This window comes from Pseudophryne corroboree, chromosome 6, assembly GCF_028390025.1.
Source record: "Pseudophryne corroboree isolate aPseCor3 chromosome 6, aPseCor3.hap2, whole genome shotgun sequence".
Classification (NCBI taxonomy): domain Eukaryota; kingdom Metazoa; phylum Chordata; class Amphibia; order Anura; family Myobatrachidae; genus Pseudophryne; species Pseudophryne corroboree.
In genome coordinates, this window is record NC_086449.1 from 432,988,286 (window position 1) to 433,015,499 (window position 27,214).

General features: G+C 43.6%; 1 protein-coding gene and 1 pseudogene across 1 annotated transcript in view; one reads left to right on the forward strand and one right to left on the reverse strand.

Annotated features, from left to right (window-relative positions):
- The window catches only part of LOC134932543 (pendrin-like), a 192,619-nt gene that overhangs the window by 40,557 nt on the left and 124,848 nt on the right, over positions 1–27,214 (forward strand). The window contains exons 3-6 of the mRNA XM_063927070.1: positions 3,250–3,360; positions 7,496–7,674; positions 16,195–16,359; positions 19,680–19,832. Of these exons, the coding sequence (XP_063783140.1) occupies positions 3,250–3,360; positions 7,496–7,674; positions 16,195–16,359; positions 19,680–19,832 (608 nt within the window). The remainder of the gene's footprint in view (positions 1–3,249; positions 3,361–7,495; positions 7,675–16,194; positions 16,360–19,679; positions 19,833–27,214) is intronic.
- On the reverse strand, positions 21,222–21,341 carry LOC134939052 (5S ribosomal RNA; annotated as a pseudogene).

Genomic DNA, 27,214 nt, shown 5'->3' on the forward strand with positions numbered 1-27,214 from the left:
AGTATGAAAAACCCCTCTCCATTCCTCTTTCGAAATCGTGCATTTAAGATCATTTTCCCATCTAACAAGGGAAGATAATTTCGAAGCAGAATGGAGGTCAATAAGGAAATGATACCACCTTGTTATACCCTCTTTATTGTTATGTCTGACCACTAAATCTCGTAAGTATTTAGGTATTGTGGAAACTCTGTGTGGCGATATTGTGGTGCTGTACAACCAGTGACGTAGTTGTAAATATTTATAAAAATACCTATGGGACAGCGAAAATTTAGATTGAAGTTGGCTAAATGACAGTAGAGCTCCGTCTGTGGTAGCCTCACCGAGCGTGAGAAGGCCATGGGACACCCAAACGTCCAATTTTAAGTCTGGGATCAGGTAGGCAATGCCCACTAGCGATAGATCAAAGGATGGGAAAGAAGTACCATCAAGCTTAGAAATCAGTTCCAGCCATGCCTTTGGCGCTGATAGTACCACCACAGAATGCTTAAGGAGATGCAAGCCCTCCGACCCCGGTAGCCATAGGACATCAGCTATTGGAATTGGAGATATAAAGCCCCCTTCCAAGAGCACCCATGGCTTAGGGTTGTCTTCTGCCAGCCATGCACCTAACGGGGAGAGAATGCATGCTAATTGGTATAGACAGATATCCAGGAATGCTAAACCCCCAGCCTGTTTTGGGAGAGACATTGTGGAACGAGCCAACCTAGGGTTTGCTCCCTTCCATACGTATCTGATAAAGACCGAATTAAACTGGGAGATAGATTTAGGTACCAAAATAGGGATGGTTCTAAATAGATATAATAGTTTGGGTAGTACCATCATTTTTAGGGCAGCTATCCGACCCATCCAAGTCACATTATGCATCATCCAATCTGTTAGTAATAAGGGTATTTTACGCAACAGAGGGATGTAGTTACAAGCAATAAGATTTGAGACTCTCGAGTTGATTTGGATCCCCAGGTATTTTAGGCTCCTGTCCTGCCAGGCATACTCATACTGAGACTTCAAAGAGTGCAATTGGGTTGGGGAAAATTTATCGGGAGGGCTTCTGTCTTGGAAGTATTACGTTTATAATAGGAAATAGAGGAGTATTCCTCCAGGATCAAATGTAGGTTATGGAGTGACATGTCCGGGTCTACTACTGTAAGGAGCACGTCATCAGCAAATAAACTAATTTTATATTCATGACCAAAAACAACTGGACCCTGGACAGACATCTCAGTTCGGATAGCCTCCGCCAAGGGTTCTATCGCTAAGGCGAAGACTAGTGGGGATAACGGACATACCTGACAAGTGCATTTAGTAATCTGAAATGTGGTGGAAAGGATACCGTTCACAAAGACTCTTGCCGTTGGGTTAGAGTACAATGCAGCTATAGAAGACAGAGCCCTGCCTTCAATCCCGAACTTCCTTAGAACTGTGAAAAGATATCCCCAATGCAACCTGTCAAATGCCTTCTCCGCACCCAGTGAAAGCAAAAGAAGAGGTTCAGAGGAAGCAGGGAAGGCATCCAACACATTGATAATCCTTCTGGTATTATCCGGGGATTGTCTACCCTGAACAAAACCAACTTGGTCATGGGTGGCCAGAGAAACGAGTAATGGGTACAACCTGTTAGCTATCATCTTAGCATATATCTTAACATCCGTGTTCAAGAATACTATGGGACGGTAATTAGTTACTAACGCTGGGTTTTTCCCTGGTTTAGGGAAAGTGACTATCCTAGTCTCGAGCATTTCAGTGGGGAAAGACCCTGAACAGGAAGCTTCATTAAATATCGGGAGTAAAACTGGGATTAAAACCTCTTGGAAACATTTATAAAATATGTCAGTATAGCCATCTTGGCCAGGTGCTTTATCTGCTGGGAGAGAGTGGATTACCTGTTAAAGTTCCTTATCTGACCATGGGAGCTCCAAAGCTTGGAAATCTGTCATCTCCAAATGTGGGAGCGACATCTTTTCCAGAAAATTATTGATATCTACAGACGTTGGCTGGTGAATTTAGGAGTCCTCCTTCAAATTGTATAAGGAGGCATAATAATTGGCAAATTTTATGTGTATGCCTGCACATTTGTCGCACAGCGAGGCCGGCGCATGCGCACTCGTGACTTGGCGCGTGTGCAGTCAGCTGAAATTCACGGCTTGCGATGCGATTTGTTGCAGCGATCAGGTCTGAATTACCGCCAAAGTTACTAGAGGATCCTCCTGTTAGAGATTACAAAAAAGTGAGTTGTATAATATAAAGAAATCATTAACCAAATAAGAGCATTTTGTGGATGACTCTGTATATGTATGTTCTAAGCTCAGCTTACTCTGAACTATATTTACTGAGGGATCCTGCACTGATTACACTGTGATCTCAGCGTTACTTTGAATATTCCTATAATTATACGGCTGAGAGAAAAACAACCCTTATAATCAGTGGCGGATCTTGCCACGGGCAAGCAGTACTTTTGCCCGGGGCGCCGCCTTCCGGAGGGCGCCGGCGCCATCCAGAGGGCGCCGCACCATGGCAAGATCCGCCACTGTGCCCCCCGCTGTGCCGCCGCTGGTCCCCCGCTTTGAAGGGAACCAGACGCTACGCGTCTAGTTTCCCTTCATGGAGAGGACCTGTGTAGTGCGGTGCGCGATGACGTCATCGCGCTCCGCACAGCAAAGGTCCTCTCCATCAAGGGAAACGTCTAGTTTCTCTTCATGGAGAGGACCTTTGCTGTGCGGTGCGCGATGACGTCATCGCGCACCGCACAGCATAGTGGCACAGACACTAGGGGTCATAATTGACCTCTAGTGTCTATGCTGTGCTATGGGAGAGACGTAATGACGTCTCTCCCATAGATCCGAGGACTGGAGAAGAGCGGCACTGGCGGAGGAGGAGGTCTGGAATCAGGAGCGGGAATTGTAAGTATACTTTTATTTTATTTTTATTTTTCTTCCAGCTGCGCTACAGGGGCACAAATGGGGGCGTAACTGACCACGCCCCCATATGAAGCCACACCCCTATTTTTGCCCGGGGCGCCACAAGGGCAAGAACCGGCCCTGCTTATAATTAATGCAACCCACACTAACAGACAAAATGTTTATCCTTCCAAGAAATGGCATATGTTATGTACTATAACCTGGCATAATTGTGTACAGGCACCATTCTGGAGCATCTTACAGTTTCTGTGTTCTGTTGACAAGCACATATAATCATTGCCTCTAATCAATGTGGTGTATAGGATGAAAGCTGATGTTACAGTATGTCTTCTAGGGCTGGCTTTCGCATTACTTGCTGAGGTACCTGTTGGATATGGCCTATACTCATCATTCTTTCCCATCCTACCATACTTCTTCTTGGGAACATCCAAACACATTGCAATTGGTAGGTTCTGGTGCATCCCAAATAGAGAATATTATAATTAATGTTCTAGACTACAGATTACTATTTCACGTATGTACTAAATAGCAAATGCAACAGCACCACCAGTCTGAACTGTAGAGGGCTGATATAGAGTTTGGTGCATTTTTTGGGCAGACACAATTAGCTGCTGTGCTTACTGTGCAGCTAATGCTCTGCCTGGTTTTATTCAGTTACAGCTACTATTCCATGTGGTAAGTCCAAGATGGTGCACTTAGGGCCTAATTCAAGGTTGATTGCAAAACAACATTTTCTTCTAATGCGCAAAACCATGTGCAGTGCAGGTGGGGTAGATAAAACTTGCAACGAAAGTTAGATTTGGGTGGGGTGTGTTCAAACTGAAATCTAAATTACAATGTAAAAATGAAGCAGCCAGTATTTACCCTGCACAGAAACAATATAACCCACCCAAATCTAACTCTCTCTGCACATGTTATATCTGCCACACCTGCACTGCACATGGTTTTGCGCATTAGAGGAAAATGTTGTTTTGCAATCAACCTTGAATTAGGCCCTTAATGCAGATTTTTCCTCGCAGCCTTTGGGAAATTGGCTAGTGATTGAAAAGCTCTGGGTGTTAAACCCAGCGATACAGCTGCATGGTAAGCCCTGCGGCTAATTGACTCTGCCTCTTTGTGTAATAAACAAAGGCACAACATGGGGAGCCTGCAGAAGGAATCTGTATCAGTTCCAATTATGTGATCACACCCTTATTGCACTTAGCACAACATCCCTGTCTCTCTCCTGTTCCACGTGTCTAATGGTTATGGGGGTCATTCCGAGTTGATCGCACGCTGCAACTTTTTGCAGCCCGTGCGATCAACTAGACACCGCCTATGGGGGAGTGTATTATTGCATAGCAAGGCTGCGATCGCTTGTGCAGCCCTGCTGTGCAAAAAAAGTTTTGTGTAGAACAAGACCAGGGTAAAAGTTACTTACCCTGTGCGATGAATCCAGCGTTGCAGGTCCCGGAATTGACGTCAGACATCCGCCCTCCAAACGCCTGGACGCGCCTGCGTTTGCCGCACCACTCCCAGAAAATGGTCAGTTGACACCCACAAACGCCCTCTTTCTGTCAATCTTCTTGCGATCGGCTGTGCTAATGGATTCTTCGTTAAATCCATTGCTCAGCAACTATCCGCTTTGTAGCCGTACGATGTACCTGTGCATTGCGGTGCATACGCATGTGCAGTAGTAACCTGTTCGCTGCGTTGCGAAAAACGGCAGCGAGCGATCAACTCTGAATGACCCCCAAAGAGTGGTAAGTGAATCACATGAATGTAATTGTAAGACTTTTTGGTGCGAATGCACAATAAGAAAATGTGTATTTTACGTAAAAAATATAAAATATGCTTAGGTCCATCTCTACATCAGCCCCTAAATGGTATAGCTTCATTTAAATCAATATATAAAAAAAAAAAATGGTTTACTTGAGGTTGATGTTTCACATTACACTCCAACATCTCAATTGTATGCATTACATTGTCTTCAGGTTGGGTTCGGTATAACAAGTCTACAGTGACTGCAGACTCCAGAAAGTCAGTGTTGGGATCCTAACATGGTTCAAATGGTACTTACAGCCTTTTAACCATGTAGACATTATGGGGGAGATTCAAATGTTTGAAAAGTCAGTTGGGAGTCTGTTTTTTCCTATCTAATAGACAGCAAAAAACAGACTCCCAACTGACTTTTCAAACATTTGAATCTCTCCCTATAAATTTAAACCTACGGCTTTAGGAGCATATCTACAGTAAAGATATGAATGCATGCATGGTTTAAATGCTGTAAGTAGCATTTTAACCATGTCAGCATCCTGGTGTCGCCACAGTGATTATAGACATCTAGACTCATCCCATTCAGGTCCGGTCTGCTTATTTCCTTCTCTTTGTGCCATGACATTTCTTTGACTTGAGTACCCAATATACAGTATTGTGTGATATAAATGTTCTATATGGCCAAAGATGACAATTCTTATATTATTCACATTCTTCTAAAAACTTATGGAATAAAGACCTAAAACGTAAACTGGTTCTTTTGTTAGTTGTGTCACGTTAGTTTTCACGTTTCCTTTTACTTCAGTAATTGGGCTACAAAACAGCACAGCAATATGAGCCTAAGCTGCCTTGTGAGTTCACACTTTGCATGCCCTGGAACCAGGAGGTTGTCCAGCGCACTCCTAGCTCCTCTCAGGATAATTTTTAGTAATTATAACCAAACTGTATTTTATTATGTGTAAATAATTTATGCAAACAATGTATATTAAATAAGATCAATTTATTTACAATATCTAAAAACCATAAATGTTATTTTCATAGCAGGTGTATAGATAATTATCTATGTTCTAAGCTAATACTGGTATACAAACATGTATTACTTCACAAACACACATAAACACATACAAAAACTCTTTGTGAGTCCACTGATTAGTTTAGATTCTCCATTGTATCACTTTGGATTGAAAGAGTAACAAAATGTGTCCAATGAGCTAGACACAAGTAACAGTCTCCAGTTCGTTACCTGGTTTTTAAAATAGCTTTTTCTCAAGTAAATTTGCTGCTTACGTGTTCTTTAACCGCTGCTAAGGTGTCCGTTTGCAGGACTTCTCCTCTTCAGCAGTTCATCAGCGGTAGTGGTGCTGTGGTCTGCCGGCAGACTCACGCTCCTGCTCCGTGGCTCAGAGGCTCCGTTTCGAACAAACTGGAGACTGTTACTTGTGTCTAGCTCATTGGACACATTTTGTTACTCTTTCAATCCAAAGTGATACAATGGAGAATTTAAACTAATCAGTGGACTCACAGAGAGTTTTTGTACGTGTTTATGTGTGTTTGTGAAGTAATACATGTTTGTATACCAGTATTAGCTTAGAACATAGATAATTATCTATACACCTGCTATGAAAATAACATCTATGGTTTTTAGATATTGTAAATAAATTGATCTTATTTAATATACATTGCTTGCATAAATTATTTACACATAATAAAATACAGTTTGGTTATAATTACTAAAAATTATCCTGAGAGGAGCTTGGAGTGCGCTGGACAATCTCTTTGTTTACCAGAATTGCATACCTTATAGTGGGACTAGTAGTACACCCACTTCTTGTTCTTTAGCAGCAACTAGATCAGTGTGCTATAAGCAGGACTAAGCGCAGTTCTTTACTATCTTTTAACCAATGCCCTGGAACCAATTGTGACACTACGGGTAATGCCAAGTCATGTGCTTTTCAGATGCATCTCACATAGGTGGGTGTGACAGCCTGTTTCCAGGTGTATCATCACATAAGGGGGTAAATTTACTAAGATGGGAGTTCTATTTAAGATGGGAAGTTGCCCATAGCAACCAATCAGATTCCAGGTATTATCTTCTAGAAGGGTCTAGATAAATGAGAAGTAAAATCTGATTGGTTTCTATGGACAACATCCCATCTTAAATAGAACTCCCATCTTAGTAAATTTACCCCCATGAGTTGGCTAAAGCAAGTGCTTAATGACCGTGATGATGACATGTATGGATAAGTGGGGAGTGCAATATACATTCAACTCTCAGTCAAGGCGAATATTCGCATTTAGGGCCTAATTCAGACCTGATCGTAGCAGCAAATTTGTTATCAGATGGGCAAAACCATGTACACTGCGGAGGGGGGGGGGGGGGGCAGATATAACGTGCAGAGAGAGTTAGATTCGGGTGGGGTGTGTTCAAACTGAAATCCAAATTGCAGTGTAAAAATAAAGCAGCCAGTATTTACCCTGCACAGAAACAAAATAACCCACCCAAATCTAACTCTCTCTGCACATGTTATATCTGCCCCTCCCCCCCGCAATGCACATGGATTTGCCCATCTGCTAACAAATTTGCTGCTACGATCAACTCTGAATTACCCCTTTAGTTTTGTGTACATGTGGGTAATAATAGGCAGTTTGCATTCGACTATACATCAGACCTTATTTCTGCAGTAATTGGGATAACACCATGTACAGTTCTATAGTAGACATTTGGGTATGTGGTGCTATCAGAGCATCAGAATTTAGGCTCTATTTCCATTAAACAAAGAAAAACAACTTTATATGTATCACTCATATGCAATTTGCACCAACAGGACCATTCCCAGTTATATGTCTAATGGTGGGACAGGTTGTGCTCGCTATGGCTCCAGATGAAAAATTCTTAATCACCAACTCTACAGAACTAAATGAAACAATGATAGACTTTGAAGCCCGGGATGCTGCAAGAGTTGTGATTTCAAGTACGCTGAGCTTCTTAATTGGAATCATACAGGTAGTTCATGTTACGTCTTTTACCAATTAATGGCTCACTGCAAATCTGTTTATGTTATAGTCACATCCAGTGCTTAAAGTGGTCCTAGAGAGGTGGTGGAACTCCCCCCACTCCCCCACAGGCTTGTGAAATAAATGGATTGAGTGCACCGCAAAAAAAGGGGCATGGCCTCGAAAAGAAAGGGGGGTGGTCACCCAGTAGTATCCCCAAGTCAAATTACGCCGCACAGTAGCACAATGACATTACACCACATAGTAGTGTCCCTTATTCATGTTATGACACACATTAGTGTCCCTTATATACAAAGCCCACAGTAGTAGCCCCCCAAATACACATAATGCCCACAGCAGTAGTGCCTCTTATGCAGTACCCACTGTAGTGGTAGTGCCCACAGTTCTAGCGCCCCTTATATAAAGCCCATAGTATTGGAGCCCCTTATACAGTGCCCCCAGTAGTAGTGCGCCTTATGTCCCCAGGAGTGATGCCCCTTATTACATGCCCCCTATGCAATGCTCTCATTAGTATTGCCCCCAGTAGTAATGCCCCCATAGTTATGCCCCCGTAGATATGCCCGCTGTAGATATGTCCCCAGTAGTTATGCCCCCAGTAGGTTTTCCCCCAGTAGTTATGCCTCCAGTTGGTTTGCCCGCCAGTAGATATGCCACCAGTTCCCCCCTCGAGTAGCGCTGCTTACACACATGAAGAAAACAAAACAATACTCACCAGCCCTGCTCCTGCTTCCGGACCGTAGTCTCCATCTGGCACCCACTTTTCGCAACTACGGGAGAGACGTCATGACATCTCTCCCATAGCGCCGCACAGCCGCACACTGTCTGAGCAGGAAGCAGGAGCTCAGGAGTGAGCTCCGGCTTCCGGCTGCCGTAGAGGGGGAAAGAGCCGTAGCTGGTAACACAGTGTCAGCGGGCGCCCGGCATTTCCCTAGGTTAGGTGAGACTGACCGTCTCCAAATGGAACTGGTGGAACGCAGTTCCGCACCGTTCCCGCTTACTTTAACGTCAATTTCTACATGATTTTTGTCCATGGTAGGCATTGCATTTGCTCAAGCTATTTTGTGCGGGTGTAATAGAATTCCTCAACATTGAAAATGTTGACATCAAAATATCAACAGTCACATTGTAGACATGGACGGAAGGTCAACATGTCACATGTTTTTCTTTTAAAGGGGCAATTACTTAAAATGCAAAACCAGGACAGTTTTATCTTTTTAATGATTGCCCTTTTAAAACATTGGGCAGAATCACCTGTATACTTGCCGATGCCTGCATTGCATAGGCTGTTACATTTATACTATATATTTAGTAAATATAATAAAAGCTAACTGTTACACTATTCTTTGATACTGTATCTAAGCATACACTTGTGTTATCAGTCTTTGGCCGGTATCTTATTAGCCCGAAGCACTTTCGGACAGTAAAAATGGGCGGATATCGTGATTGATGACTGATGGTCATTATTGCGGTATCCAATTAGAGGCCATTTTTATCGGCCAAATTGGATCCGCGATCGTGCGATAAAACATGGGATCGGGGATAAGATCCCGATCCCATGTGTTTTTGCGGCTCAAGCAGCCCGTTATCGCAGATTATGCTTTCCACATAAATACCGGCATCGGGCTAATAGGATCGCCCCCGGCGATCCTATTAGCAGTGGGACAGTACACTTACTTGTGGAATCCTGCTAAATGCAAGTGTAACATGCTTTAATGCTGTTAGGGTAATATTTAATATATATTAGTATCAGTGGCGGAACTGCTAGAGGCAATGGAAGCATTGGCCTCACGGTGCCAGCTGTCAGGGGGGCACAGATGTTTCCTTCTATAACCGCTACTTGTTCCCTGTTGATCATTACATCTGCACAGGCTGCGGTTATAGCTGGATCTATCTGTGGGCCGGGGTCCCGGCAGCTACTGTCACTTGCCAGCGGCTGCTTGGTACAATAATTTTTATTTTCTTTATTTTGACACGGCACATGTGAGGTCATGACGTCATGGCACACACAGCTGACAGAGGAACCAGTCACTGCAGAGTGAAGAGGAGAACCTGTCCAGAAGATACTGAGAAGGTAAAGGCTATATTTACTAAAGTGCTGCTTTTTAAAAGTGGAGATGTTGCCCATAGCAACCAATCATATTCTACCTATTATTTTCTAGAAGGTGCTAGATAAATGATAAGTACAGTAGACTCTAATTGGCTGGAATGGACAACATAACCACTAACCCTGCACTTTAATAAATTTACCCCTAAGTACTATGGGTCCACAACACCGTCTATTTCACCTGCAGGTTCCTGATATGAACTTACTCCCCCTGATTAGTAATATATATTAATGTGTCAGAATTCGGACTATTGATGCCTTTGAAGAAGATCCTGATACACTGGGAGCTTGAAACAGGGATGGACGAATATAGTTCCTCCTCTTAAACGAAGTGGAAATGAAAAGAAGACTTGAGTTTGAAGAACACTGTATAAACTTAATCTAGGACTAGTAGACGTTCAGTCTGAGTTGACAGCAGTCAGTGCAGAACAGGAGTCCAGATACGCTGAAGCTGGGTCGAACTGGAGTCTTTTAGATCAGTCTGTACAGGAATTTGAACCAGTATTACTTGAACTGAGTGAAACCGGAATCGTTGAACCGGACTGGAACCGGTATCACTAAAGCTGGCCTGGAACCGGAATTGCTGGACTGGACTGGACCCGGTATTTCTTGAACTGGGCTGGAACCAGAATTGCTGAACTGGACTGGAACCGTTTTTTTTTAATATATATGGTCTGGAACCAAAATTGCTGAACTGGACTGGAGCCAGAAATGCTGATCTGGACTGGAACCGGAATCACTGAACTGGGCTGGAACCGGAATAGCTGAATCGGGCTGCAAGTGGAATCCACTGTCACAACAACCAAGCTCAAACCCAGAACTGAGAACGGGAAGGATATTTATACCTTGGTCCAATGTTTGATTGGCTACCGCTCTCACATGACTAAGAATCTTGACTCCCGTTGGTGATCCTCAATCAGCTGACTCCAACCAGCATGGCCCCGCCCAACTCTGGAAACTGCGGGAACACCACTGGAGGACCGTGGCACAGATATCCCCAGCCTGTCAGTGACATCTTCACCTGGACCTCTGCTGCACGCGACCCTCACCAGGACAAGGCCACACGACGTAGAGACCGCTGTTGAGTATCACCCAGCCAAGACATGACAGTCGAGTGAGTAATGTAGATACAGATGTGTCCTCCCCAGTGGCGTCACAACGTGGGTGCAGGGGGTGCGGCCCGCACCCGGGTGTTACCCTCTGAGGGGTGACACCAAAGTGCCGGCTCCTGCTCAGTGACAGGAGCTGGATGCTGCAACCCGGCTCCTGTCACAGTGCAGAAGCCAGCACTGCAGATTCAGCAGTCTCCGGGTGAAGGCCGTATCCCCCGACCCACAATGTGCAGAAAACGGGGGTCGGGACGCGAAGCCACGCCCATTCCAAGAAGTCACGCCCCTTCCTTGAAGCCACACCCCCTTTCACCCGCGACCGCACCGGGTGTTATAAAAGTAAGCGACGCCTCTGGTCCTCCCACATCCTTGCTGCAGTCACGTTAAACAGCCCTTCTAGTCACACCATGCCGTGGCATTACTCAGTAGGGCCAAACATCTTTATGTATGACTTTTTACATTTAAATGCATCTAAGTCGCATTGCAATGTGAATAGGACGCACAAGCAGCTTATGCTGATTAAAATGATATGCCACATGCCTACATTCTGTATGTCACTGCGGCTGTATCTGTGTATGAAATACTATGTTACAGTGTTTTCCTGGATATCACTATAACTTAGCATTTCCTATGCAGATACAGCCACAGTCACATACAGAATATAGGCATGCCCCAAATTATTTTAATCAGCATAAGCTGCTTGTGCGTCCTAGTCACATAGCAATGCGAATAAGATGTATTTTGGTAAAAAAAAAAAAAAGCACAATGTTTGCAGAACTGCCTAGGAGCTGCTGGCTGACTCATGCCAGGAATCTCCTGCTGCATGGCGTATTGAGGCAAGATGTATGAGGACACATCTGTAGATAAGTCAAATTTTAGAACCTTTTATGTCAGATCTACAGTATAATTGGACAGTTTGTAGAATGTAACCTTACTACACCAAATTTATAATCAAAATATTACTTTGCATTTGATCATTTTACAGCTTGCTTCTTGAAGGGATATTCAATTACCCACACCGACTGCGGGTGTAAAAGTATCACCGGGGGGCTATCTAATTAGCCCCGATAAGCCGGCGCGTGCAGCGGCTAATCTGGGATTTTGTTTCACCTGCCTCCAGCAGGCGAAGCAAAATCCCCGATAACAGCGGGCTATTTCATCAGAAAACACACATTCACTGAACCTGTGTATTTTTGGGTGGAAATGCACTTTTTAATGGCCGGTCAAATAGAATAGGCCGACCGCAAAACCCAATGAAACATCGGGAGTTTTTACTCCCGATGTCTCTTCAGGGACTAATTGAATATCCCCCTTGGTCTTTAATGCTGTATGTCCAGAACAATCCGTTAACAAAACCAGTTAAAAAAAACTGACATTGGGCTGGGGACACATGCAATGTTGATCTTTGCGCAAACAGCGCATACATCCTATGGTGTGTACACACAGTGGAGCAGAAATCGCACAGCGCATACATCCCACGGTGTGTACACACAGAAAAGCAGAAATTGCACAGCGCATACATCCCACGGTGTGTACACATAGAGAAGCAAAAATTGCACAGCATATACATCCCACGGTATGTACACACAGAGAAGCAGAAATCGCACAGCACATACATCCTACAGTGTATACACAAAGTGAAGCAGAAATCGCACAGGGCATACATCCTACGGTATGTACACACAGAGAAGCAGAAATCGCACAGCGCATACATCCTACAGTGTGTACACAGAGAAGCAGAAATTGCACAGCGCATACATCCTACAGTGTGTACACACAGAGAAGCAGAAAATCGCACACAGCTCATACATCCTACGGTGTGTACACATAGAGGAGCAGAAATCACACAGCGCATACATCCTACGGTGTGTACACACAGAGAAGCAGAAATAGCACAGCACATACATCCTACGGTGTGTACACACAGAGGCACATAAATCATACAGCGCATACATCATACGGTGTGTACACACAGAGGAGCAGAAATCGTACAGCGCATACATCCTATGGTGTGTACACACAGTAGAGCAGACATTGCACAGCGCATACAAATCACGGTGTGTACACACAGAGAAGCAGAAATTGCACAGTGCATACATCTTACGATGTGTACACACAGAAAAACAGAAATAGCACAGCGCATACATCCTATGGTGTGTACACACAGAGAAGCAGAAATAGGACAGCGCATACATCCTACGGTGTGTACACACAGAGAATCAGAAATAGCACAGTACATACATCCTACGGTGTGTACACACAGAGGCACAGTCAGACAGTGCATACATCCTACAGTGTGTACACACAGAGGCACAGAAATCACACAGTGCATACATCCTACGGTGTGTACACATAGAGGAACAGAAATCGCACAGCGCACACATCCTACGGTGTGTGTACACACAGAGGCACAGAAATCACACAGTGCATACATCCTACGGTGTGTACACATAGAGGAACAGAAATCGCATAGCGCATACATCCTACGGTGTGTGTACACACAGAGGCACAGAAATCACACAGTGCATAAATCCTACGGTGTGTACACATAAAGGAACAGAAATTGCATAGCGCATACATCCTACGGTGTGTACACATAGAGGAACAGAAATCGCATAGCGCATACATCCTACGGTGTGTACACAGAGAAGCAGAAATAGCACAGCACATACATCCTACGGTGTGTACACACAGAGGCACATAAATCATACAGCGCATACATCATACGGTGTGTACACACAGAGGAGCAGAAATCGTACAGCGCATACATCCTATGGTGTGTACACACAGTAGAGCAGACATTGCACAGCGCATACAAATCACGGTGTGTACACACAGAGAAGCAGAAATTGCACAGTGCATACATCTTACGATGTGTACACACAGAAAAACAGAAATAGCACAGCGCATACATCCTATGGTGTGTACACACAGAGAAGCAGAAATAGGACAGCGCATACATCCTACGGTGTGTACACACAGAGAATCAGAAATAGCACAGTACATACATCCTACGGTGTGTACACACAGAGGCACAGTCAGACAGTGCATACATCCTACAGTGTGTACACAAAGAGGCACAGAAATCACACAGTGCATACATCCTACGGTGTGTACACATAGAGGAACAGAAATCGCACAGCGCACACATCCTACGGTGTGTGTACACACAGAGGCACAGAAATCACACAGTGCATACATCCTACGGTGTGTACACATAGAGGAACAGAAATCGCATAGCGCATACATCCTACGGTGTGTGTACACACAGAGGCACAGAAATCACACAGTGCATAAATCCTACGGTGTGTACACATAAAGGAACAGAAATTGCATAGCGCATACATCCTACGGTGTGTACACATAGAGGAACACAAATCGCATAGCGCATACATCCTACGGTGTGTACACAGAGAAGCAGAAATTGCACAGCGCATACATCCTACAGTGTGTACACACAGAGAAGCAGAAAATCGCACACAGCTCATACATCCTACGGTGTGTACACATAGAGGAGCAGAAATCACACAGCGCATACATCCTACGGTGTGTACACACAGAGAAGCAGAAAAAGCACAGCACATACATCCTACGGTGTGTACACACAGAGGTACATAAATCATACAGCGCATACATCATACGGTGTGTACACACAGAGGAGCAGAAATCGTACAGCGCATACATCCTATGGTGTGTACACACAGTAGAGCAGACATTGCACAGCACATACAAATCACGGTGTGTACACACAGAGAAGCAGAAATTGCACAGTGCATAAATCTTACGATGTGTACACACAGAAAAACAGAAATAGCACAGCGCATACATCCTATGGTGTGTACACACAGAGAAACAGAAATAGGACAGCGCATACATCCTACGGTGTGTACACACAGAGAATCAGAAATAGCACAGTACATACATCCTACGGTGTGTACACACAGAGGCACAGTCAGACAGTACATACATCCTACAGTGTGTACACACAGAGGCACAGAAATCACACAGTGCATACATCCTACGGTGTGTACACATAGAGGAACAGAAATCGCACAGCGCACACATCCTACGGTGTGTGTACACACAGAGGCACAGAAATCACACAGTGCATACATCCTACGGTGTGTACACATAGAGGAACAGAAATCGCATAGCGCATACATCCTACGGTGTGTGTACACACAGAGGCACAGAAATCACACAGTGCATAAATCCTACGGTGTGTACACATAAAGGAACAGAAATTGCATAGCGCATACATCCTACGGTGTGTACACATAGAGGAACAGAAATCGCATAGCGCATACATCCTACGGTGTGTACACATAGAGGAACAGAAATCGCATAGCGCATACATCCTACGGTGTGTACACACAGAGGCACATAAATCACACAGTGCATACATCCTCGGTGTGTACACACAGAGGCACATAATTCACACAGCGCATACATCCTACGGTGTGTACACACAGAGGAGCAGAAATCGTACATCGCGTAGATATTCTACACCTTGCATGCGGATGTGGCAAGTTTCCAAGGTTCGTTCCATGGTAGCGTCTAAAGATGCACAAAGTGGGCGTTCTAGTCTTTGCACAGTCAGAACGGTATGCAGTCAGCATACCGATGGTCAGGATTCCGGCTGTCACAATACCGATGCCACGATACCACCGCCAGTATACCGGCGAGGTAGGTGATTCCCCCTCTATGGGTGTCCACGAGGGAGAATAGAACCCGTGGCGAGCCCGCAAGGGGCTTCGTTCCGTTCGCCACCCTGCTGGCATTCCTCCGCGCGGGATGCCGGTGGCGGTATCTCATACCGATCCCGTCAGAACAATGCTTGTACAACAGAGAAAGGGCTAATACTAGAATAAGCATAAAGTTTTAATTACAACTATGACAAATGACGTTAAAGTACCTAGACTCTTCCTGAATTCATCTGGGGGTCAAGTTTTCAGCTCCTACTCTATGGAACTCACTTCCCTGCACAGTTCAAGAGGCCTCCACTCTAGAATCTTTTAAAAGACAGACTCAAGAATTTCCTGTTTACTCACACATTTCACTAATGTTGCTTGTTAAGCTTATTTTTACTGTATTTTGTGTTGAAAAGCCAAATGTAAAGAACTTTGAGTCCTATTGAGAGAAAAGTGGTTTATTATTATTATTATTATTATTATTATTATTAAAGATGTCACAGCAGCATGTGACTCTGAATCAGCCTAATTGTTTTGTAGACCTTCTAGCACTGTGATATATATTTAAGAATAAACAATATATCTGTTCTTTGCTGTCTCAACAGCTTGTATTAGGGGCTCTTCAGTTCGGATTCGTCGTAAGATACCTGGGAGATCCGCTTGTTCGAGGGTTTACAACGGCTGCTGCTTTTCAAGTGTTAATCTCACAGATCAAACTAATTTTCAATATACCATCAACAAACTATAGTGGAGTGCTGTCAATATTTTATGTAAGTGCATAAAATGGATCTGCCTAATAATGAAAGCCAAGCCTGGAAATGCTAATGAATCTCATTTTATAGTGTTATATTCAGGTAGCTTAGTTTTTGATAACTACTGTACTATGGGGCTAATTCAGACCTAATCGGTGCTGTGCGTGTTCGCACAGCAGCGATCAGGCCTGAACTGCACATGCGCCGGCGCATGCCAGGCAGCCGATGGCTGTCTTTAGCTAGCAATCGCCTCTGCCTGATTGACAGGCAGAGGCGGTCGCTGGGCTGGAGGGGGCAGGACTGCGGCGTTAAGCCACCATTTAAGGGACGCGGTCCGGCCAACGCAGGCGCGGCCAGACCGCTGGGGGAGGGGGCGGGCCGCGGCGGCTGCGTGACGTCACACGCATCTGCTGCGATCCGGGCAGCGACGAGTAGCTCCCGGCCAGCATGCAGGAGCTGCGCTGGCTGGGAGCTACTCCTGAAGTACAAAAGCATCGCCGCTGTGCGATGCTTTTGTACTTCTACAACGGGGCAGGGACTGACATGCGGGCCGGGCTAGCCCTCTGCTGGGCGTCCCCTCGCATGTCAGTTTGCCTGATCGTAGCTGTGCTAAATTTAGCACAGCTACGATCAACTCTGAATAACCCCCTATATGTCCTCATTTCACCTAGCATCAATACGCCATACAGTGCGAGATGCCCGACTTGACTGAGCCGTTCTGAGATATGTAGTGCACCAACTTTTACTTTAAATTGTGCATCTTATTTGCTTTGCAGACACAGGGAAACACAACTGAAAGTGTACTAGAGATACTGGTTAGCACAGGAATTAAGATGCTCATTTTGGACTGGTTTCAGTTAGCTGAGGCCTTGTAGCAGTGACCATGGATATGCAATTGCAGCTCACTGTAAACCCTGCAAGCTGCACTTGCTGTACATTTACAGTATGTTCGCACCATCCTAAGGATCAAACAGAACTCCTCAATAAATAAGACTTTCTGCCATCACCGCTGCCTTTGCAAGCGCATTTACCCATATAGATCTGGGCACTTAAGCAGAAATAAAATTCAAATTATATAGCTCTACGCATTGAAGTCTGAGGCTACAAGCCCACGGTAAGCACTGTGGCTAATTGAATCCAGACCTTCCAGTGAGAAAGACGCTTGGCGTGGCAAAGTCGCCTGGGATCTAGTGCGCCAAGAGGGACTGAAGCCACAGTCTATGAGGACACATCTATAGCTTGTCCCACCTATTTGCATGCAATCAACCCAATCTTCACTGGCTGAGTTTTCCCATATATCTAGATTCTGCTGTGAAGAGTGCAATCTTACTGTATTTACTTAACTTCAGGAGTTAATGTGACCTTATGTCCATTGTACTAACTTCTTTTATAACCTATTATTATCCTTTATTTATATGGCGCCACAAGGGTTCCGCAGCGCCCAATTACAGAGTACATATGCACATAATCAAAACAGGAAAACAGTGACTTACAGTTGAAGACAATATAGGACAAGTACAGGGTATCTAAATATAACTACATCAGCAGATGACAGTGAGATAAGTATCAAGGTGGCCAAAAACTGCAGGATTTGGGCAGTTGAGGATTATTAAAGTAAAAAAGGATAAGTACATTAGGGAAGAGGGCCCTACTCGTGAGAGCTTACATTCTAAAGGGGAGGGGCAGACAGACAAGGGTGACACAGATGGGGTAGACCGAGCGTGGGACAGAGGGTTAGGATGAGATTTGGCTGGGTTTGGTAAAGAAGTGGGTTTTAAGAGCCCGTTTGAAGTTCTGTAGAGAGGTGGAGAGTCTGAGGGGGAGAGGTAGGGAATTCCAGAGTAAGGGAGCAGCACATGAAAAATCTTGGAGATAGGAGTGGGAGGAAGTAATCAGAAGACAGGAGAGTCGGCGTGCATTAGCAGAGCGAAGAGGATGGGTAGGAGAGTAAAGGGAGATAAGGTCAGCGATGTAAATGGGAGAGGAGTGGGTGAGGGCTTTGTAAGTGAGTGTGAGAAGTTTGAATTGGATTCTGAAAGGGAAGGGAAGCCAGATCCTGGAGTTGTCTAAAAACACTGAAACTTATTTGACATATTCTTAAGATAACAAAGTTCCTGGTAGCATCTCACCACTGAATTTATTTGAGAATCTATTTTATACTATATACCAACGTACTGACAAACAATGCACTAAGTCTAATGTTACAAAGGCAATAAAATCTGTACTTATCAACAGGTGTACGCAGGACCCTCGTAATTTCATATATAGCTCCAAAGTACATGTAAGAAAGCAAAAATAAAAATTAAAAACAATGGTGTAATATTTCTACACACAGTCTTTCATTATCACCATCAGGTGAATATAGAGGGAGTAAGTGTACTTAGAAGGTGACCTAGGGGCAAGTAATAACTTTTTCCAGCATTGTGGTCTCACAGAGTCCAGAGGAGGAGAAAGTCCCGGGATTCCATCTTCTGTTGAATTGGTGACTATGTGATTATGACATTTGACCATAGAGTCTGGTACTTTACATACTCCCCTATTTTTGCTTGGTCTGTTGTATAAAATAAATGAGTTGTGTTTAACTGCCGTTGTGGAACTTCCATACATTGCCGTGCTGAAATATGAAACTGTGTGATGTGGTAGAGAAACCTTTATGTGCAGGCTTACATGTAAGCATCATTCTCTGTAAGCTATTACACGTGGTGCCATTCATATAGTCTCGGTGGGGAGCACGACTGGTGGACAGAATTTGTCTTCTAAGGACACTTACTCTCTCTATATTCACCTGATGGTGATAATGAAAGACTGCGTGTAGCAATATTACACCATTGTGTTTTTATTTTGCTCTCTTACATGTACTTTGGAGCTATATATGAAATTTCGTGAGTCCTGTGGACACCTGTTGATAAGTACAAATTTTATTGCCTCTGTAACATTAACCTAGCGCATTGTTTGTCAGTACCTTTGTATATTGTGCTTTTCAGGTGAGTGGGGTGACTCATGTTCTCTGACAATTTGCTGCTTTGACTGTATTTGCGCCCAAGGGTTTGTGTCATCCCTCCTTTTTTTTTTACTATTGTATGCAATGCCTGGGAAATATAATTCAGTGGCACACTGGTGTGAACATTTTTTTGCCAAATTCCCTTTTGGCTGAATACTTTGCTGTCGGCTTCCAATCTCAGTTGCTACAGTAGTTACTGAGATCTTCTGATTTTAACATGCAATATCAACTGAGTGTGTATTATGAATTTGTTATGTTACTGAAACAATAAGAAACAAGAGCAGTATGCTTACTAATATTCTGCTCCCTCTCATTGTTCATTATTGTTTTTATTTAGACAATTATAGACATCTTTGCCAACATTAGTAAAACAAACTTTGTTGATCTGATTGCTGGACTTCTAACTATAGTGATATGTTTGGTGGTGAAAGACTTAAATGAGCGATTCAAACATATCCTCCGCATTCCTATTCCCATTGAAGTAATTGTGGTAAGTTAAATATTCTAAGAGCAATCTGTTAATGGGAATCTCTCCACTGAATATCATGTGATTATTCCTGTTCTTTAAATTTCAGCGCATGAGGGAAAGGTATAATTAGTATTAAAGGGCCTATATATGTAAATATGCATTTTATCTTTGATCACATTATAATTACTTATTGCTGATATCATGGTAATAAGAATTTATGTGTGGGAGGAATTTAGCATTACGTTCTTACAGCATCACAGGCTGTGGTAAGGAGTCCGTCTATGCAGAGTCTTAAAGTGATGTCATTTGGTTGTGCTGGTGGGTATGCAAGGCCAGAGGGACGCACTTGCACAGTCACTGATAATGTAGAAGATCCCTTTCCAACAGAAAATGTGGAAAATTTAGCTAATAGACTACAATGGGTAGGTGTTAGCCAATAGGGCCAATCTCTTCAAAACTCAGCTTTTTGAGGCTTGGTAATACGGGCTTTTACGAAATATTGATAGAAATCTATGGGGATTGTATTTGTTATCATGAAAACAGGGGCGCAGCAGATATCTACAGTATTGGCGTCTCTATAGTGGGTGCAATGTGTGCGGTGCACACGGACCCCTTTCCAGAGTTCTGCATCGGTGCTTCAGCTGCAACAAAAAATCACCAGCAAAAGTACCACCACACAAGCGCAGTAGGGATTTAGGGGTTTATTTACTAAGCCTTGGATGGAGATAAAGTGGAAGGAGATAAAGTACCAGCCAGTCAGCTCTTAACTGTCATTTTTCAAGCACAGCCTGTGACATTTGTATATAGGGAGTATACCGCACAGGAGAGTATAAGGCTGGATATTAATAATTACCAAAATACAATAATAGAGTAGGAGAAGGTAAACTTTTCCAATAATAGTTATATTTGGTGGTGCACCCTGAGTCAGTGTGAAACGTTTAGAAACAAAGGAGAAAAGAAGACTCTTTTGTGGGTGCACTCTTGAATAATTTGTAGTATTGAAAATAAGATGGTTAAAAAAATATTCAATTTTTATTCATGTAACACAATAAAACATAAAGTAGTTGGACACATATTAAGGAGAAAAACACACATAAAAGTAATAAACCAATAATGCCAATCAATATTGGATAGTAATGGTGAGCTGTCCGGGTTAGATCACGTTTACAATGAAACAATAGGTCCACAACTTAGACTCCAAGATCTGCCTGTGATAAAGAAATATATGATATAAGCTATACACAACTTACAATTACTTCAATAGGTGGTAGATGAACAATTCTAAATATATCTAATGAAGATTAATAAGTCGGATCACTGATTATCTAGGAGGAGAGGGAAAAGAGAAGAATGTGATAGAAAAGATGAATCTGCTGTCAGCGTTAGACATAGAGCATGAATGCCCGAAATTTTCTACTACACCGAGTATTCCTCAAAAGTCTCCTATTTGAGTACTGACTCAGCCCAACACTGATTAGCTTCCAAGATCGGTATGGGTTCGGGCGTTTCCAGTGTGGTATGATAGTAGAAACAATATACCGATAACCTTGTGCTCTAGAATCACTGATGAGAGTTCACGAAAATCTGGGGAAAATAAGAATGGGTGAGGGGCCCTGGGAGGAGAGCTAAGAAGGAGGATCTGCTGTCATTGTTAGACAAGGAAAACCCCTGAATCAATGGTGAGAGTCGCGAATGATAGCGAAAGTAAAGAACCACACAGAGATAAGTGGGATGTGGGATTTGATACAGAGGAACAATCAATTTTGATGATGACAGTTAGGAGCTGAGTGGCTGTTCCTTTATCTCCAGCGACTTTATCTCCATCCAAGGCTCAGTAAATAGACCCCTTAGGGGTTTATTTACTAAGCCTCAGGTGGAGATAAAGTCGCTGGAGATAAAGTACCAGCCAATCACAGCCTAGCTGTCATTTTTCAAACCCAGCCTGTGACATGGCAGTTACGAGCTGATTGGCTAGTACTTTATCTCCGGCCACTTTATCTCCACCAGAGGCTTAGTAAATAGACCCCTTAGTCTCCAGAACATGCTGAGAAGTGGTGGTATTATCCAGTGTATGACCAGTCTGCATCTGAGTGGTCATATTGTCCAGTGTATGGTCAACGCACAGAATAATTTCACAGGTAAAAATATTGCATTACATCGACCTCTAGTGGACATCTTTAGAAATGTATTTAGAAATTATATATAAATATAGAGTTGCTGCTACTGGGTGGTATGCAGTACGCCGGTTGTTGGGATCCCGGCGCTCAGTATACTGGCGCCGGAATACCGACACTCCGACAACTATTCTCCCTCTTGGGGGTCCACAACCCCCTGGAGGGAGAATAAATAGAGTGGCGCGCGCCACTGTGCCCGCAGCGTGGCGAGCACAGCAAGCCTGCAAGGGGCTCATTTGCGCTCACCCAGCTGTCGGTATGTCGGCGGTCGGGATCCCATACTACACCTGCTGCTCCTTACCCAGGAATGTTATCAAACAAGTATGAAGTTTGTGTTGCAGTCTCGGTTATTTATACAGTGCACACATATTTTGAGTGCTTTACAGAGAAGATTTAGTCAGTCACATCAGTCTCTGCAACCAATGAAGATTACAATCTATATTCACACATACACGCTAGGATTAATTTTCAGTCAGAAATCAGTTAACCTACGAGTATGTTTTTGGATTGTGGGTGGAAATCGGAGTACCTGGGGGAAACCTGCGCAAACATGGGTAGAACATGCCAAATCCACAAACTTAGGAACTTGGGTGGTCATTCCGAGTTGATCGCTCGTTATTTTTTTTTCGCAATGGAGCGATTAGTCGCTAATGCGCATGCGCAATGTCCGCAGTGCGACTGCGCCAAGTAAATTTGCTATGCAGTTAGGTATTTTACTCACGGCATTACGAGGTTTTTTTCTTCGTTCTGGTGATCGTAATGTGATTGACAGGAAGTGGGTGTTTCTGGGCGGAAACTGGCCGTTTTATGGGTGTGTGTGAAAAAACGCTGCCGTTTCTGGGAAAAACGCGGGAGTGTCTGAAGAAACGGGGGAGTGTCTGGGCGAACGCTGGGAGTGTTTGTGACGTCAAACCAGGAACGAAACTGACTGAGCTGATCGCAGTTGCCGAGTAAGTCTGGAGCTACTCAGAAACTGCTCAGAAGTGTCTATTCGCAATTCTGCTAATCTTTCGATCGCAATTTTACTATGCTAAGATTCACTCCCAGTAGGCGGTGGCTTAGCGTGTGCAAAGCTGCTAAAAGCAGCTTGCGAGCGAACAACTCGGAATGAGGGCCTTTGTGGGATCTCAGTGCTGTGAAGCAGTAATAATAACCACTACGATAACTGTGCTGCCCTAGGCTACACATTTCCAATTGCTATTCTCTGCAAAAATTATTTAAATAAGAAAATGATCCTTATATTCAGTTATGTAGTGGTGGACAAAGCTGCACTTCTGTTTGGCCATGTAGCTTCTCATTGGCCGCAATCATCAGTGTTTTTTCCTATCACATTGACCACAAGAGCAGGAAATAAGAAGGAAAATGGTTTTTTGCAAGTGGCTAGGAGCAGATGGGAGAAAATGAAGGTGAAATATACTGTAAGGGAAGAGGGGACAATGGGAGACATACATAGAAAGTGGGTATTAATGTGAAATGATTGTAGTCTTCAGTTAGAGTGAGTCTTCCAAAGTACTGTATATATTTATTTTGGTATACAGTTGCATAGAATTTGCAAATTACGAAGCTTCTGAAATAGATTGATTACTATACACAACCTCAGAAACGTACATTTATCAATTTCACAAGTACTGTACATAGGAAAGCATTATCTAAACATGTAATTGGTCCTCGTTGTCTAGAGTTGTCTAGAGGAGTATAATAGTGACATTTGGGACATGTCTAATTGGATAATGATGTTAGTGGTATCATGACTTTTAATCATGTTTTGTCCACATAAGGGATACTGTCTGTGGTTTGACAAGCAACATTGAAAAGTCCATTGTATCAGAATAGCATCTGTATGCTGCTCTGCACTCCTGGAAAACATTATTGATTCTACTTTCTCCTTTGCACCCCCTCCCTCACCACATTAAATTTCTTGCCCTTTCCTGTCAGTTCCAGCTCCGCAACATCTTCCGCAACTGACCCTTCCTTTCCCAGAATGCTACCAAAACCATTGTCCACTCACTAATCATCTCTCGCCTTGACTACTGCAACCTTCTCCTCACCTGATTTCCCGCTGCCATCTTACTCCTCTCCAATCTTTACTCAGTGCTTCAGCTAGACCTATCTTTCTCTCCCGCCACTGATATATGCCTCCCCATTGTGACAAGCCCTTCGCTGGCTCCCCTTCCGCTACAGAATCCTCATTAGATTACCCACTATAACATACAAGGCCCTCTCCTTCTCCACTGGTCCTTACATTTATAACCTCATCATCTTACATACTCCCTCCCCCCCCAGTCTGGTCATCTAACGACTGATGTCTTTCCTCCCCTCTGGTTACCACATATTCTTTTAAAGTTTACATTTTTATTGAAACTGATCAATAGCCATCGTATGAAAATGCACACAAACAGTGACAGGTCATGACAATGAACTTATTAAGAACCAGTTTTGACAGTATTATAGATCTATTGTGTAGAAAAACTTTCAGATATTACTAAGAGGCGACACATTGTCCTGTGTTACGGTAAGTTATCTGAGGACAACAACATACAACCTGCCTAAATGTAATTTATTGGTTGATCAGTTTCACTTTTTTCTTTTATAATATATAATCAATATAAAAATTAAAGACAGGAACTATTAAAGATAAAAATGTAAAAGAAAGAAAAAAGGAAAAGTGAAAGGGTGGGACGGGGGAAAATAAGAAGCTTAAAGATGAGTAAATAGAAGAATAGTTGTGAAAAGGGATAGGGATATCAGCAGAGTCCGGGAATAGATAAAGAGCGCGTGAGGTACCATGGGGACCAAACAGTATGGAATTGGGCCACCGTGTTGTTCCGTAAACTAGTAATATATTCCATGCTAGCAATGTAGTTAATTTTAGCCACAAGCGATGCAGATTTGCATAACAAGCTTATCCTGATTTTTGGGTATCGCAAGTATGGGGGCATGGAGCAACACTGTTGCAGGAGAGAGGTCGATACTATGCCCACAAGATTGTGCAATTAATTCCCCGACTATGTTCCAGAAGGGGCGAATAAAGGGACAGGTCCACCATATGTGGAAAAAGGTACCCTCATCTCCACAAAGTCTCCAGCATTGGTTCGAGGTCGCGGGGAAGATAGAGTGAAGTCTGGAGGGGACTAGATACCACCTGGAATATACCTTATAACAGGTGTCCCTAAGTGCCACGCTAAGAGAAGCCTTGGCAGTGCGTATTCTGATTTCATCCCATTGATCATCCTCCAAAGAATGAGAGAGGTCTGATTCCCAGGCTAATTCATGGGGTTCACGAGGAGGAGGATGTGGTGCTAAAATGGAGTTGTAAATTGTCGAGATGTTCCCTTTCCTGCTAATGGAGAGAAAACACATATGTTCAAAGGGGGTAGGCGATCTCAAAGGAGTAGTTTTAAGTTGTGAGCTAAGGAAGCTAAGAGTTTGGATATAATGGTAATGACGCAAGGGTGGAACATCAAGGCGCTCTTGAAATTCCCCAAAGGAGTAAAGTGCAGAATGGCCTTTAACATGGATAAATCTCGTAATGCCCAGAGAGTGCCATGGATCTGCCATGCGGCGGTCGCAGCCTGGGGGAAAAGCAGGGTGTCCCCAGATAGGTGATAGAGGTGAAGGGTACGAAGAGAGGTTATGGGTGGTGCGGAGTTTGTCCCACAACCCGAGGGTGATTTTGATCATGGGGATTGAGTATGCCGAGGCTGGTCTGCATTACTTGGGAAGCCATAAAAGGAAGTCCAGGGGTATACCCTGAAATATAGAGTTTTCAATATCAACCCATTTCCTGAGTCCTCTGGGAGAATGCCAGGACACCATGTGGTTAAGCCTGCATGCGTTTAAGTATGCTTGTAGATTAGGGTAACCCAAACCGCCCGAGGTTACATTCTTAGTCAATATGGAACTCCTTAGACGTGGCTTACGGTTAGCCCAAATACATTTGTGACACATTTTTTGCAAGGAGGTCAATGTCGCTCAGGGCACTAGAATTGGGATAGTTTGGAACAAATATAGGATGCAAGGAAGGAAGTTCATTTTGACGGTGTTAATCCGTCCTATCCATGAAATATATAACTGATCCCATTTATCTAGATCTTGCGTGAGTGTTTTAATTATAGGAACTTAGTTAGCTTGATAGAGAGTAGGATAGGATTTGGTAATATTGACGCCGAGATATTTAATAGCCGAAGGTCTCCAAAGAAAGGGAAAAGTAGAGGTTAGCGTCGAATGAATGTGTGACGAAACATTAAATGCAAGGGCCTCTGATTTGGTGTGATTTACTTTATAACCAGATAGGGAACCATATAAAAGCAGTTCTTTTTGTAGATTGGGGAGAGATACTAAATGGATAGAGAGAGTCAAAAGCACATCGTCTGCAAACAAGGAAATTTTATATGAGTCGCGACCCACAGTAACACCTCCGATATCAATTTTGAGTTGTATACGGGCTGCAAGAGGTTCAATACACAGGGCAAAAAGTAGGGGTGAGAGAGGGCAGCCTTGACGAGTGCCATTCCTCAAATTAAACCGGGAAGAACTTAAACCATTAGTCATAACCGTAGATGAGGGGTTAGAATAGAGGGCTGTAACAGCAGTGACAAAATGACCATGAAGGCCAAATGAGGATAATGTAGAAAACAAAAAGGGCCAGGAAATGCGATCAAAAGCTTTTTCGGCATCTAGCGCCAAGGCAATCGCGGGTGTTTTGGATGAGTTTATATGATGGATCAGGTTAATAATACGTCTGGTGTTGTCTGAGGCCTGTCGACCTGGAATAAAACCTACTTAATCAGGGTCAATCAGTGATGTCAGTACAAAGTTCAGTTGAGTCGCTAAGACCTTAGGAAAAGCTTAAGATCAGTATTTATTAATGAGATAGGTCTATAATTTGGGCAGTATGATGGGTCTTTACCGGGTTTCGGGATAACAATAATGTGGGATGTCGTGGAATCAGTGTGAAAAGGGGTGCCCTGCATTATCTTAGTAAACAAAAAAAAACACGTGGGATAAGTTGAGGAGCAAATGTTTTATAGTACACCATCGGATAGCCATCCGGGCCAGGTGCTTTAGATGGTTTTTGAGTTTATAATGCCGCTTCAATTTCCTTGGCGGAGATATCAGCATTGAGAGCAGAATTAGCAGCATCCTCTAGCCGAGGAAGAGTGCAAGAGTCAAGATATTGTTGAGTCTCACAGGCATGTGCCGAGGGATCGGGGGGGGGGGGGGGGGGTC